A 15,515-nucleotide genomic window follows, 5' to 3' on the forward strand; every position below is an offset into this window, starting at 1 on the left:
CCGCGGCTTGCGCCAGTTCGGGCGGGCGGTGCCCTGTGCGCAAGCGCAGTGTTCCAACCGCGCTCTGGACGAAGTGGGCGCGGCCGGCTTCTGAACACCTGTTGTCTTGGCTCCGCCCCCCGTCTCCTCCGCCCGCGGGCAGGAGGTGGGCCGGGGCGGGCCTTCGCGGAGCCTCCGCCCCCTCAGCCTTCTCCGGGTGCTGGCAGCTGGGTGGTTCGCCGGGACTCGGCTGAGCGGAGTGAAGGGCGCCCTAGGGCAGAGGCGGGCTGGAGCCGCCGTGGCAAGGGAAAGTGACGAGCTGCCTTTCGTTGCCAGCCGGGGACGAAGACACGGCGACGCTCCCACCCAGCCGCCCACGATCGCTAGGCGGCCAAGATGTCAGCCGCCGGCGCCCGAGGCCTGCGGGCCACCTACCACCGGGTCCTCGATAAAGTGGAGCTGTTGCTGCCAGAGAAACTGAGGCCTTTGTACAACCACCCAGCAGGTAATGAACCCAGAATGGCTCACCCCATGATCTTCCCTTCCTCTTCAGTGGACCTTTTGGAGTCCCAACTGACAGTTGCGCCGTTTGACGCATCCCAGAGCTCGGATCCCTTTCCCCCCTCTACTCGCCTGACCTCTCTGCATTTCATCTTTCCCTCGGCATCCCTTTCCCAAACCTCTGCATTTCAAATCAGCTCCCGATCTGACCTCTGTTGCATCTGCTCCTGAACCCGGCCTTCAGGTTTGATTCTTCTCAACTTTTTCGGATACAAAAGGGTCTTCAGGGCCACCATGAAACCTTTATTCTCGCCTCTATTTTCTCCACGCTCGAATGAGCAGGGTTGGTGGCTTGTCAACCCGCAGGGTTTGGAATAAAGGTCATACTTTTTCCAGTTCCTGCCAGCTGAGGCCTGCAGAGAGCCCTCCCCAAAACTGGGTTTCAAAGTCACGGTCATTTCCCATCCCATACGTCCTGTTTGGCTTCTCTGAAGTCAAACCTTTCTGTTGCGGAGCAGGGCACAAATATGAATATAGTTTCTGCTCTACCACTTACCATAGGTGTGACCTTGGGCAGAATATTGGATCTCTGGTTTAATGTGGGGGATGTGAGAATCATAGCTAGAATATATGCACAATGTTAAGTATAGCATAAGTGTACAATGTTAGCTTCCTCTTCTACTGGAAAATAGTATTCTTGTGGCTGGAAAAGAAAATTACTTGTAAGAAATTGGAAGATCCCAATTGGTTGCTTCTTAGTTGTTCGTACACTCAGTATTTTGGGATTGTGCTCTGTTTTTTCAAAATTTAAACTTTTGTGCTGTGTTTTGTGACAAAGATTTTCAGGAAAGATGATGGAGCAATACTCTGTAAATGATCAGAATGTTCAGAATCAACTGAATTCTATAGTCTCAACTCTGACCCTCTTGAGCTTTGTGTTTCAGCTGTGGGAGAAGCTCAGAGTAGAGGAGGAACAACTTCATACTACTTGAAATAGTACAGGATTGAAAGGTAGTTTATTTTTATCTTTTCCAAGGCCTTGGTTTTTAGCAAATCTCTAGTTATAGTTTATAATACTTAGTTCTCAGTATGAATACTACATTATATATTTCACCTGAACATCTGTGTTCAGTTTATTCTTCCTATTTTTTTTTTTTTTTTTGCCAATCCTGGGCCTTTAACTCAGGGCTTGAGCACTGTCCTTGGGGCTTTATCAAGGCACGGCTAGGAGCTCGACCACTTGAGCCCCAGTACCACTTCTGGCTTTTTTCTGTGTATGTGGTTCTGCAGAATCGAACCTGGGTCTTTGTGCATGCTAGGTAAACACTGTACCACTAGGCCAAACTCCTCCCCAATCTAATTTTTTTTAAATGTTAATTGTACAAGACAATTTGTTTTGACATGTCCATGGATACATACAGTATACCTTGATGAGACTAACCTCATTTGTCATTCTCCCTTCCCTCCCCCTCTTACTGCTTTAGTGTTTTGTTTTTTTATTTTCAAGTATTTTTGTTTTTGTGATATATTTTACATCAAGCACTTCAATCAGAATTCAATCTCTGGATTTAACATATTAACATAATTACATCTAATAATTATCTGAAAATATATACTGAACTAAGTCAACTAATGAATAAGGTAAGTAAAATAACCATGGGCCGGCAATTTGGCCATGGTAGAGTACTTGCCTCGCATGCACAAAGACACAGGTTCAATTCCTAGGTACCACTTACCTAGAGGAAAAAAAGCCAGAATAGTGTTGTGGCTCAAGTGGTAGAGCTCTATCCTTGAAAAAGCCCAAGGACAAGCGGGTGCAGAGGCTCACGCCTGTAATCCTAGCTACTCGCCTGTAATCTTAGCTAGTCTGGAGACTGAGATATGAGGATCAAGGTTCAAAGCCAGCCAGGGCACAAAGGACCTGAGACTCTTATTTTCAGTTAACCTCTAGAAAAGGGAAGTGGGGCTTGGCTTAAGGGTAGGGTGGTAGCCTTGAGCTGAAGAGCTCAGGAACCGTGCCCAGGCCAAGTTCAAGTCCTATGACCCACCAAAAAAAAAAAGTAAAATAACTGTAAACTATAAACCTCAGGGGTGGGATCATATATGATCAGTTAAACCACTTTGGCACAGTCGCAATTCACATTTGTTTCCATGACTGGCATAAATTTCTAGAGTTGGCTTAGAGAGCAGAAGCTAATAACGCAAAGCTTTGTTGCATTAGAGGAAAAATCAGTTGAATACAAAGAAGAAAAATCAGAACCCTTGATCAGAAGCATTCCTTGCTTGTTTTCCTTTGGTATAGTAAAGGTTCAGGGAAGGCCAAGGAGGAAGTGTTTCCTTCACTCACGGAAGACATGATCAATAAAGATATTGCCAATAAAGGACTTCTTATGTTACCTACTAAAAAGATAGAATAAAATAGATAGGAGAGAATTTTGATCAGTGTGACCAAAAAAAAAAAAATCCATTTCCACCTGGAAACAGGCGGCTTTTCTTTGTTTTTTAAAAAGTAGTATCTATAAATACAAGCATGATTGGGTTTTTCCTTCTATAAATAATCTTTGCAATGCTAAAAGGCTGCCAGCTGAAGTTATTTTATGTCAATCCATTTTCTTTTACTTTTCTTTCTTTCTTTCTTTCTTTCTTTTTTTTGGTGGGTCATGGGGTTCGAACTTGGCTTGGGTGCTGTCCCTGAGCTCTTCAGCTTCAGGCTACCACCCTACCCTTGAGCCAAGCCCCACTTCCCTTTTCTAGAGGTTAACTGAAGAGTCTCAGGTCCTTTTGTGCCTGGACTAGCTTTGAACCTTGGTCCTCAGATCCCAGCCTCCTGTGTAGCTAGAATTATAGGCATGAGCCTGTATCACCTGGCTTGTCTATCCATTTTCAATGTAGTAGAAGGAGCTCAGACAGACTTAGAAGCCTGACCTAGAGTGAGTCTTGGCTGTGCGACCTTGACCTTAAATTCCCCAAACTTTCTTTGCTTTCCAATCTGGAAAATGGGGGAAGTAATTACCCTATTTAAAGATTGTTGTAAGCAGAGACACTGATGGCTCACACCTGTAATCCTAGGTACTCAGGAGGTTGAGATCTAAGGTCAAGGAATCCAACCTGGGCAGGACAGTCAGTGAGACTCATCTCCAATTAACCACCAGAAAACCAGAAATGACAGTGTGGCTCAAAGTAATAGAGCTCTAGGCTAAAGCAAAAGAGCTCAGAGACAGTGCATAGGCCCCAAATTCAAAACCCATGATGGACAAAAAAATAAAAAAGGAGAGAAAGAGAAATGAGGAAGCATGGTAAATAAGACTACGGACTCATTATTATTGAATTATGGTTCCAAGAGTTGTCCAAAGTGAAAATTCCCTTTGCATGCTTTTTTGCATAATAGCATTTGTTATTGAATCATCCTGTGAGCATTAAACTAAATTCATATACAAGGCTTTTTTAATAGTATGCAAGGCTAGAGTATTAACATTTGGAAATTATATATTTCTGATCCTAAACTTTGAGATTTATTTTTTAATCACTGACAAGTATTTCTAAATGGCAACAGGAGTGATTTTGTTTATTTGTTTTGCCAGTCCTGGGCTTGAGCTCAGGGCCTGAGCCCTGTCCTTGGACTTTGTCAAGGCTAGAGCTCTACCACTTGAGCCTCAGCACCACTTCCAGCTTTTTTTTCTATGTACATGGTACCGAGGAATCGAACTCGGGTCTTCGTGCATGCTAGACAAACACTCTACCATTAGGCCAAACTCCCAGCTCCCATACATGAGTGTTTTTTATATCTGTCATAGCCAGAATATTATGTGACCCAGAATTTTGAGACCTTGATCATCCATTTCCCTTTATGTTGTTCCTGACATATTTTCTACCTCTGTAAAAGGGAGAGGGAGATGAAAAGGGAGTTGAAAAGGGAGATGGAGAGAGGTGGAGAAGAGAAGGAGAGAGGGAGCAAGAGGGGGAGGGGGAAGGGGAAGAATGAATAGAGAATATATGTCCAAGTCAAGTTTTTCAGCTCACATTAGGGATTCCCCTCACCCACCATCACCACCTAACTGTATGCATAACCATGATTCTCAGTGAACACTTAATTAGCCATACTCTTAAGTATTTGTCAGAGAAATAATCTTGAAGCAATGTTGCCCAATGTTTACTTAACAGCTTAGTTGGTGCTGTGGTTTGAATATGGTTTAAGTGTCCCTTAACATTTTATATGTAGAAACTTAATACCTATTTCAAGGTTTTTGAAAATGGACACTTAATCAGACTATGGTATTTAGAAGTAGGGCCTTTGAAAAATGATTGAAATTAGGTAAAATTATAAGGTGAAATCTCCATGATTGAATCCTAATGACTTTATAAGGCAGAGAAACACCATACATACATATGCATATGCACTCTTTCTGTCTCATGCCATGAGATGCTCAGTACTTCCTTGGGACTCTTGAGCAAGAATGCCATGACCAGGTGACACCCCTAGATCTGATAGCCTCCATGAATCATGAGCCAAAATAACCCTTTTATGAAGTAGTCTGTCTCAGGTATTGCATTATGTAAGGAACATGGACTGATGTAAAAGGGAGGGATTATACTTTTTCAGCTTTGTGTGTGTGTGTGTGTGTGTGTGTGTGTGTGTGTGTGTGTTCGTGTGTATGTGTGTGTGCATGTGTGTGTGCATGTGTGTGTGCATGTGTGTGTGCATGTGTGCTCTGCTCCTGGGATTGGAGCTCAGGGCATGGGTGCTATTGCTGAGCATTTTTACTCAAGGCTAGCTAGCACTCTTCACTTGAGCCACAGCTCCACTTCTGGCTTTCTTAGTGGCACCAGGCCACAGTTAATATTTTTAAATTATCACCTTGCTTGGAAAAGTTGAGTAAATTAGTTGCCAAATAAACCTACTGGAAAGCTGTTGTACTGTTCATTAGGATCAAGCATTTTAAACTTCTGTAGAAACCGGAATCTGCATGTCTATAATCCCGTCACTAAGTAGAGCTGGAAAATCAAAAGTTTGATGCTATTCTGGTCTATGTACCATGTTCCAGACCAGCCTGCACTACTGAGACAAAATAGCTGAGGGAAAGGGAAAACAAATGGGAAAGAGAATGGACAATGAGGGGAAGGGAGAAGAGGAAATAGGAGAAGGAAAAGACCACAATCTGACACTTTACAACAAAAATGATTTTGGAGTGGTAGAAAGAAACATTAATTTTGACACAGGAGTCTTTGACACAAGTCTTCAGAAGAGTTCATGATATCTGTTTGATGATTTAATAGAAATACTTAAGCAAAATTTACAGAGAACTAAATTGCTTTTTTTTACATTTTTCAGTTTTTCTGATTAATGTTAAAATCAACTATGGGTTTGGGTTTCTCTTTGTGTGTGTGTGTACATGTGTTCGTGTCTTTTTCTTTTTTTTTCTTTTTTCTTTTTTTGCCAGTCCTGGGCTTGAGCTCAGGGCCTGAGCCCTGTCCTTGGACTTTCTCAAGGCTAGAGCTCTACCACTTGAGCCTCAGCACCACTTCCAGCTTTTTTCTATGTATGTGGTGCCAAGGAATCGAACCCTGGTCTTCATGCATGCTAGGCAAGCACTTTAACCACTGGGCCAAACTCCCAGCCCCCTTTTTCTTTTTCTTTTGAGACAGTCTCACTGTGTAGCCCAAAATAGCCTCTAATTTTCCCTTCTCCTCTCTCAATATGCACTAACCACATCTGGCTCTTTTTTTTTTTTTTTAATGGGTCATGGGGCTTGAACTCTAAGCCTGGGTGCTGTCCCTAAGCTCTTAAGCTCAAGACTACTGCCCTACCCCTGGAGCCATAGCCCCACTTCTCCTTTTCTAGTGATTAATTGGAGATAAGAGCCTCAGGATCTTTAGTGCCTGTGCTGGCTTTGAACCCTGATCCTCAGATCTTAGCCTCATGAGTAGCTAGGATTACAGGTATGAGCCACCACACCCAGCTAACACCTGGCCCTTAACCAACTACTTTTGACAGTATTCTCAACACAAGATTATCATCACTGGATTCATTTCCATTTGTGGTACTAGTATTACCAAAGGATATAACTAGTTTTGATGAAAATACTTTAGACTTAAATTTCCCTAAATGGATTTTTGTTTTGTTTTGGTCAGCCATGGGGCTTAAACTCTGGGCATGAGCCCTGTCCCTGAGCTCTTCTGCTCAATGCTAGTGTTCTATCACTTGAGTCACAATGCCACTACCAGTTTTCTCATGATTGATTGGAGTTACGAGTCTCACAGACTTTTGTGCCTGGACTGGCTTTGAATCGTGATCCTTAGATCTCAGCCTCCTGAGTAGCTAGGATTAAAGGCATGGGCCACCAGCACACAGCCATAAATGGTTTCTATATGGCTTCCAGAAATGATTCACTTAAATAGCCTTCCTGTTCTTAGGCATTGAAAGCCAGAATTGGCCAGGTGCTATTGGCTCACCCTGTAACCCTAGATAGATACTTAGGAGGCTGAGATCTGAGGATCAAGGTTTGAAGCCAGCCAGGGCAGAAAAATTGCTGTGAGTCTCTTATTTCCATTCAGCACTCAAAAAACAGAAGTAGCACTGTGACTCAAAGTGGTAATGCACCTACCTTGAGCAAAAGAGCACAGGAACAGTGCCTAGGCTCTGCGTTCAAGCTCTGTAACTGACAAGAATGAATGCCATAACTGTATTTTATTTATTAATGTGTCCCCAGTACCTGGAACACTAAAAGTCATGTGGTAATTATTATGATTGTGTCACCCATGGGTGATGGTCTTGTCTGCAACGAAGTAGACCCAGAACTATAGTTAGTTCTTAACCTAGCTCAGAGCTCTTTTACTTCAATTTTTCTGTTTCTAAATCTAACTCAGTTTTGTCTTTCAATAATATGTGTATTATATTAGAGAATTGATTCTATTTAGGGAAAAGGGGGATAAATGCATCTTTACCTGCTAGCAATATTAAGCACCACTTGAGTGGTGATACCCAATTTTACATAGGGAATGTGTGTGTGTGTGTGTGTGTGTGTAATTCCTAAAGACAAATTATTCTTGCAAAAGTAAAATATTACGGCAGTAATAATAGACAAGAATGTGATAGCATTTTAACTCTGAATTTGCAGAACCACTAGTTTAAGTGTTAGTTTAATCCAGGAAACAGAAATAAGAAGTTTTTGTTTGTTGCTGTTCTCCTTTTTGTTTTGATTGTTTGTATGTCTTTGGGAGGGTAATGGAGGGCACAGAAATGGAGAAACAAAGGGTAAACAAATGCAGCAGTGGTACTAAATATTCCGTTGAAAATGAACTATATAGCTTGTGGAGAGAACTATATAGGTAGATGGGAGAGAAAACTGGGAAAATGCAAGGGGAAGGATAGCATTGTCCAAAAGAAATGTACTCTTTACCTGACATGTAACTATAACTGCTCTATACCTCACCTTTATAATAACAGTGAAAACATTTTTAGAGAAAAAAATTTTACATGACTAAGTTGATTTCATGTCAGACATGCAAGGATGGTTCAACATAGGTAAATCAGTTAACAGAAATAAGGATAAAACACAAGTGATCCTCTCAAAATGTAGAAGGAAAAAAAGTTTTTTGCATTTAAGAACATAAAAATGTTAACACAAAGGGGGCCGGGAGTTTGGCCTAGTAGTTAAAGTGCTTGCCTAGCATGCATGAAGACCCGGGTTCGATTCCTCGGTACCACATACATAGAAAAAAGCCGGAAGTGGTGCTGAGGCTCAAGTGGTAGAGCTCTAGCCTTGAGAAAATCCAAGGACAGTGCTCAGACCCTGAGCTCAAGCCCAGGACTGGCAAAAAAAAAAAAAAAAAAGAAAATGTTAACACAAAGCCAGGTGCTGTGGCTCATGCCTATAATCCTAGCTACTCAGAAGTCTGAGATCTGAGGATCGAGACTCTACCTAAAAAATAACTGAAGCAGAAAAGAGCTTGGGGTATTACCAGTAGAACTCCTGCCTAGCAGGCATGAGGCTCTGTAACCAGATGCCAATGCTACCACTAACCACTACACCAAACAAGGCATGTATGTAAAATATTTGGCTTATTTCTGAATTGTTTTTCAGGTCCTCGGACGGTTTTTTTCTGGGCTCCAATTATGAAATGGGTAAGTCTTGACTTTTAGCAGAAGCTATTGAAAAACTTTTTTTTTACATTTTTTTAATAGGATGTATTGGTTTTACAAGGAGATTTCATTGTGACATTTCTATATATGCAAAGAATATACCTGGCTTAAATTTACCCCCTCTATCTTTTTCCTTTCATCCTTCCTCTACCACTTGTTAAAATAATTTCAATGTTCTATGGTTATTCCTATCTGTAAAGTTCTTCAGCCATGTTCACCTTCTCCTTCAGCCCTCCCCAACCCATAGGTACCTCTCGCAACAGAATATGTTTTACGTTGCTGTTATTTATCTGATAAAATAGTTAACAATAGTAACTTCTTAAATAGAGCTAGATTTTATGAAGCATATATTTTAACAAATAATTGATAATAATTTTGGTGGCATACATTCTCAGACATATTTTTTATTTATCCATGCAGATTTTTAATTCCTATTTACTGTTCCAGCTGCAACTAGTTATATAGTTTAATTCAATTTAAGTTCCTAAGGATTTTGCTATCTGTAAGCATCTTGGAGTTTCACTAGTGTATGTTCTTAGCGTGTTCTCTCTAAAGTGTTATATGACTTATGTCATTCGGAGTGGGGGTTATTTTTTGAAGGACATTGTAATTGAGATAGGGTTTTTGTATGTAGCCCAGATCTCAAGGTCATTATAGTCTAGGTTAGCCTCAAACTTGATTTCCTTTCACCTTTACCTCTTAAAGTGCTGGAATTATAAGAATGTGCCATCTGATGATGGGTTCTATACTGCTTTGACCATGCCTGTAGCCCTTTCTACTCCAGGTAATTTTTATAAAGAGCCTCAATTCGTTTCAGTGCCAGCCAAGATCTCAATCCTCCTGTTTTTACTTCTCACCATAGCTGAAATTACAGGCATAAATTGTCATGTCTAGCTTTTTCTTTTGAGATGGGTGGGGTCTTGTGAGCCTTTTTTTTTCCCCTTTGGCCTGTGTTTTTCCTGCGATTGCAATCCTCTTGATTTAAGACTCCTGAGTAGCTAGACATGAACATTACAAGCATGAGTCATGGAACCTGCCTTAGTGAGAAAGAGGGAGACAAAGTGAAGAAAAAAAAAAGAAAAGTCATAGCTTGTGGAAGGAAAGGGGAGAAAGAAAATCAGATGGGCTTCAGACATTTGAAAAACACGTTTTAATTGATGGGAGCTATGGGGCCTAGCTTGATATTCTAAATGTCAAATTGTATCTGGCTGTTTAATACATGTCTTCTTTAATTTCCATCCAAAAATAACCTGAGAAATAAATATTATCATTGTCTTCCAGGTAAGGGTAATGGGTTCAGAAGACTAGATAACTATGTGTATACTATTTTTACTAAGTTACAGAAAGTCAGAAGTTGAACCTCTTAGTTTATTTGACTCTTAAAGCCTTCACTACTAAACATTCATTTACCACCTTTAAGATAGTTATTGTTTGTCCAGTACTTTCTTAGTATGTTAGGGAATATCTTGTATTATGCTGGAAGCCCTTTCCAAATCTATAGCATCATTTAGTAGAGTGAAGTTCAGAATAAAGCTGAAGAGAAACTTGACTTGTTCCTCAGGTGGAGGCTAAAAATGTAAGAAAGGATAGTTACAGAGATGAATGTTTATCTCTGCTGCTCTATTTGAATTGTGTTTTGCCTTATGTTTTGTTTTGATGGGTCTTAGTTTCAGTACTAGGGATTGAACCCAGAACCCAGAATGGTGCTCTACCATTTAAACTGTGCTGCCCCTAACTCCTTGCTAACTTTTTTTTTCCAAGCTGGCCTCAAATTCACTATCTTCCCATCTCACTGTAGCTTGGCACCGTGGCTACAGTGCACAGTAAGTGGCCCCAGCTACTTGGAAAGCCTTGAGCCCAGAGTTCAAGGCCAGCCTGGGCAAAATAGCAAAAGAGATTGTACGTACACACACACACCTTTAAGAAATCAAGTGTGTGTGTGTGTGTGTGTGTGTGTGTGTGTTTTATATACTTTTGAGAGACTCAAGTGGTTATGAAGCTGAACTTTTGTAATCCAGGCTGGGAATTCTGCTATCACCTTAGGTCCAGCTACTTGCCCCCATATGCCAAATAAAGAGACATGGTGAAGGATAGAAAAAAGAAATTTATTATATGGCAGCATGGGAAGACAATACTTCAAAACATCTTCTATAGTATTGGAGAGGAGTAGTAGTATACAGATGTTGGCCTCAGGTTAAATATAGGGAGAACTGAGGGATGGGGGGGTAAGAACTATATGCATAAACAATCCCAAATCACCAGTGTGGCCTGGTGGGCCACTATCTGTCTTTATCTCTCCAGGCCTGGAGGTCTGTAGCTTTGGGTTGTTCTTGTTAAGTTGGTAGGAAATCTTCTGCCTTGAGGAGCTGTTTCCCTTCTGCCCTAAGATGTTAATTGGTGAATATGTTACTCCTGGAACTTGTGGTAATTGTAATGTGACTGCAGGAAAGAATGGCTCAGCTCAAAGAGCACAAATGCAAAATAGACCCAGCAAAAAGCAGCTTTTAGCCAGGCACAGTGGCTCATGCCTGTAATCCTAGCTACTCAGAAGGCTGAGATCTGAGGATCAAGGTTCAAAGCCAGCCCAGGCACAAAAGGACCCGAGACTCTTATCTCCAGTTAACCTCTAGAAAAGGGGAAGTGGAGCTTGGCTCAAGGGTAGGATGGTAGCCTTGAGCTGAAGAGCTCTGGGACTATGCCCAGGCTGCGTTCTAGCCCCATGACCCCCCCCCCCACACACACACAAAACATGGCTTTAAAATTGTATACATATACTAAGGGTCTAGAAAGTCCTAACTTCTGACTTCTTTTCAAAAAGAATTCTAGACTGTTGCTCATAATCCTTATAGAAATGGTCTGTGAGACGCAGTATATTGTAGGGACCTAGATGTCAATCTGTTTTCTACCAGTAGTTTTCCATCATTGCATAAGAAACAACAAAAATGGAGCAGAGAAAATATAGATTAGGCCCCAAAAAACCATGTAGTAAATTTGTAAGCTACCATTACCACTTTCTTAAGCTACTAACTTCATTAATTCAAAGCCATTTAGGCCAGGCAGAACAGCATAGTATTGGGGAGAAAAATGCAGAAGGATTGAGATTCAGTTTATCCTGGCCTATCTGTACCAAATTTGAGGCCAACCTGCGCTTCATAATGAGACAAAGATTAGGATATGTAGGTATGTATGTAGCTCAATAGTGATATCCCTGAACATTCATTATGCCTAGCACTGAAGTCTTTTTTCACTTTTCTTGTATAAAATTTATGTAATAAATCCATCAAGTAGGTATATTTTCTATTTACAAAGTTTTTGCAGACTTATGTTCTCTTTATAAGGACCTCTTTTAGAAACTTTGCTAAAATGCTAGACACAATTTAGAACATTCTCTAATGATATATTTCAGATTTGCTAAAGAGAAATAATAAAGGGAGAAGAAGAGCCAGAATCTTAATGTTGACTCTGGGTAATAGATATGTAGAAGTTTTTGTGCTATCCTATCTCATATAGGATTAATTTTTTTTGTTGGTTGTGAGACTTGAACTCAAGGCTACTGCCCTACCCCTTGAGGCACAGTGCCTCTTCCATAGGATTGAATTTTTGTTAATTAAAAAATGTTTAAAGGACAGGCATCAGCCGGGCACAGGGGCTCATGCCTGTAATCCTAGCTACTCAGGAGGTTGAGACCTGAGCATGGTTGTTCAAAGCCAGCCTAGGCACTAAAGTCCGTGAGACTCTTACCTCCAATTAACCACTAGAAAAACGGAAGTGGTGCTGTGGCTCCAGGAGTAGGGCAATAGCCCTATCCCTGAAGAGCTCAGAGACAGCGCCCAGGCCCAGAGCTCAAGTCCCACAACCGACCAAAAAAAAAAAAAAAAAAGACAGGCACCAGTGGTTCATGCCTGTAATTCTAGTTACGGGAGAGGCTGAGATCTGAGGATTGCTGTTCAAAGCCAGCCTTGGCAAGAAAGTCCATGAGACTCTTTATCTACAACCACCAAAAAGCTGAAAGTGGAGCTATGGCTTGAATCATAGAGTACTAGTCTTGAGCCAAAAATAAAAAACCCAAAAAACAAAAAACTCTCAGGGATAATGCCCAGGCCCTGAGTTCAAGCCTCAGGACTAGAATTAATTATACATTCTAGTCTGTAAAGTAAGGTAACTCATATTCTGTTTAAAAAAGAACTCATTACCAAACTTTCTACATGATATTGACAATAGCTAGGAAGGGGGAAATTCTGTAAAAGAAAACAATAAAGTGCACCAGAGAAGAAATGACCTCATGTAAAGAAAAATTAACAATAACAACAACATATATTTCACTTTCAGCTCTTTGGTAGTTTATTAGAGTCTCATGGACTTTCCTATCTGGTCTAGCTTCAAATCGCAAGTCTCAGATCTCAGTCTCCTGAGTAGCAAAGTTTATAGGCATGAGCTTCCAGCACCTGGCTTGATTCTTCTAATTTAAAAAAGAATAAGGTTTTTTTGTTTGGATCTAAATTTACTTACTCAGGGACATTATAATTGCAGTTACTGTCTCAGGAATATTTTGTGTTTAAAGCAATCATCTTACCTGATGCCTTTTCTTTCTTTCTCTGTGTTGCTAGGGGTTGGTGTTGGCTGGATTGGCTGACATGGCCAGACCTGCAGATAAACTCAGCACAGCTCAGTCCAGTGTTTTGATGGCTACAGGTAAATTAATGTTTTCCATAGTCTACTTAGACTATGTTATTTTTAAATTTGTTTCATATTTTATTTAAATTCCATTTTTAATACATGCATACATCATTCACACAAAAGAGACAGATAAATTGCCTGTCCCTAAGACGTTATTGCATAATGGAGAGGACAGAGAATGTTGCTGGAAATAAGCATATGTGTGCATTGTGTGTACACGCACACATGCACCAGTATTAGGACTTGAACTCAGGTCCTGGGCACTATCCCTGATGTTTCTCAAGACTGACCCTTTACCACTTGAGCCACAGCTTCCCTTCTGGCTTTTTTTGGTGGTTAGTTAGAGATTTGAGTCTCAGACTTTCCTGCCTATGCTGGCTTAGAACTACAGTCCTCAGAACTCAGGCTACTCTGTAGCTAGGATTGAAAAATTTCAACCTCCTGAGTAGCTAGAATTACAAAATGTGAGCCACTGGCACCCAGATTCTGTATGGGATTTTGTTTTCAGGTTTTTCCCAAAGCTTATTTTGTAAGTAGAAAGAAAAGTTGCAGTTAATACTCACTTGGCTCTATAAAGGTTCCCCTTTACTATGTAAGAACTGATTTTCATTAATACTGAGTTACTTTTATGAAGACTCAAGAGTTTAACATTTCTTTTTCCTTCATCCTATATTATTATTGTCATAGAATAAGTTAATTTTTGTAATATTAAATATTCAGATAAGTTATTACATCAGAATCTTCACCTTTAAAAGAAATACCAACTTTGTCTCAACAGGGTTTATTTGGTCAAGATACTCACTTGTAATTATACCTAAAAATTGGAGTCTGTTTGCCGTTAATTTCTTTGTGGGGACAGCAGGAGCCTCTCAGCTCTTTAGAATTTGGAGGTAGGCCCACCAAGGTATTCTTTTATATTACTTCTCAAGTTTACCCACAGGATAGTATGTTGTTTTTAAATTCATACTAATAATAAGAAATTATTCATTTCTAGAAAAGTCAAGGGGTTGCAAATAAGTTAAAAGCACTTGAGTGAAATGTTACCTAGTTCTAGATCTCACAGTGTACTGTCCATATGGATACTTCTTTTACAGTCTCTTTTATTAAGACAACATACAAAAATTCAGATTTATTGGTCCAATAGAGCCTTTTATTATTCACCTTCAATTACATATACTAAAGTGGGTAGTTCAGTGTATAAGTAAAGTATTGGAAATGACATTACAATGAGGTCATTGGCTTCATTGGAAAATGGTCCATGAGCATAAGTTGTTGTTTGTTTTTTTTTAATCAGTATTCAGTGGTAAATAATGTAATATGATCAAATATTTGAAATTTTGATCTTTTAAGAAAGCTAAGCTCTGACAGACTTCATTGAATAAATTCATCATTCTTACTGCATAGCATAAGCATTAATTAGCTGTATCTATTTTCTAATCTACTGTGAACTGAGAAGAGTAGCAAATGAAGTTCAGTATTATACTAGGGAAAGACTATGATTCTATAGTTGATTCTTTCCTGGTTTAATGAGTATTGAGGAAATCGTCCTTAGCTTCAATAAAGTTTAATGTTTATAACCTGTTCACCTGTTGAAAATGAAGGTATATTTTATTTCTAATAATGAGAAAAGTATTCATTAAAGTAATAATTTTATACAGGAAGCCATATATTGAACAAGTCCATATTTTATTATTAAAAACATGGGCCAGTGAACCCTTTGGGTCACTCACTTTTCATTCTGCTTGTTTGGACATGAAGGCTTCTAGGAATATGGTATTTACATTCCCATTTGACAAATGGGAAAAGAAATAGAATAAGTTTCTTGAGTTTCTCACACTTTGCTTAACCTATGTTAATCTATTGCTTTTAGTGATCAATTCTTTCTTTTTTTTTTTTTAGATATAACCAAGAACTAAAATCTAAAGGAATCAATTAAAAGAGTTCCTGATCACCTGAACAACTTAGATATGGACACAACCACTGGGACCTAGTTTATTATTGATAAGGTTATATTAACTGTGCTAACATTTGGACAGCACTAGAGGAAGAAAAATAACTGTGCTTGATTCCACAAAAAAATAAAGCAAACGTTTAATAACAGTCTCTCTTTACATATAACTTTAAAGGAACCTATCTGATATCATGAATATCAGTAAAAAAAATTTCTACCATTTATCCTTAATAAATCATACTTGATCATACTGTCAGTCTCCTCCTG

General features: G+C 39.8%; 1 protein-coding gene and 1 long non-coding RNA gene across 2 annotated transcripts; one reads left to right on the forward strand and one right to left on the reverse strand.

Moving 5' to 3' along the window:
* The first annotated feature begins 86 nt into the window (after positions 1–86).
* On the forward strand, positions 87–15,498 carry Mpc2 (mitochondrial pyruvate carrier 2). Its single transcript, XM_090340522.1, has 5 exons — positions 87–484; positions 8,562–8,602; positions 13,228–13,312; positions 14,076–14,187; positions 15,197–15,498. The coding sequence occupies exons 1-5, from the start codon at positions 376–378 to the stop codon at positions 15,231–15,233; spliced, it is 384 nt and encodes a 127-aa protein (XP_090196648.1). The 5' UTR covers positions 87–375; the 3' UTR covers positions 15,234–15,498.
* On the reverse strand, positions 10,705–13,267 carry LOC150057824 (uncharacterized). Its single transcript, XR_016536843.1, has 2 exons — positions 13,194–13,267; positions 10,705–11,002 (listed from the first exon to the last, which is right to left on the reverse strand). It is a non-coding gene; the product is annotated as an uncharacterized LOC150057824 (long non-coding RNA).
* Positions 15,499–15,515: the final 17 nt, after the last annotated feature.

The sequence above is a fragment of the Megascapheus bottae genome, chromosome 10 (genome assembly GCF_031878675.1).
Source record: "Megascapheus bottae isolate mThoBot1 chromosome 10, mThoBot2.hap1, whole genome shotgun sequence".
In the NCBI taxonomy this organism is placed as follows: Eukaryota; Metazoa; Chordata; class Mammalia; order Rodentia; family Geomyidae; genus Megascapheus; species Megascapheus bottae.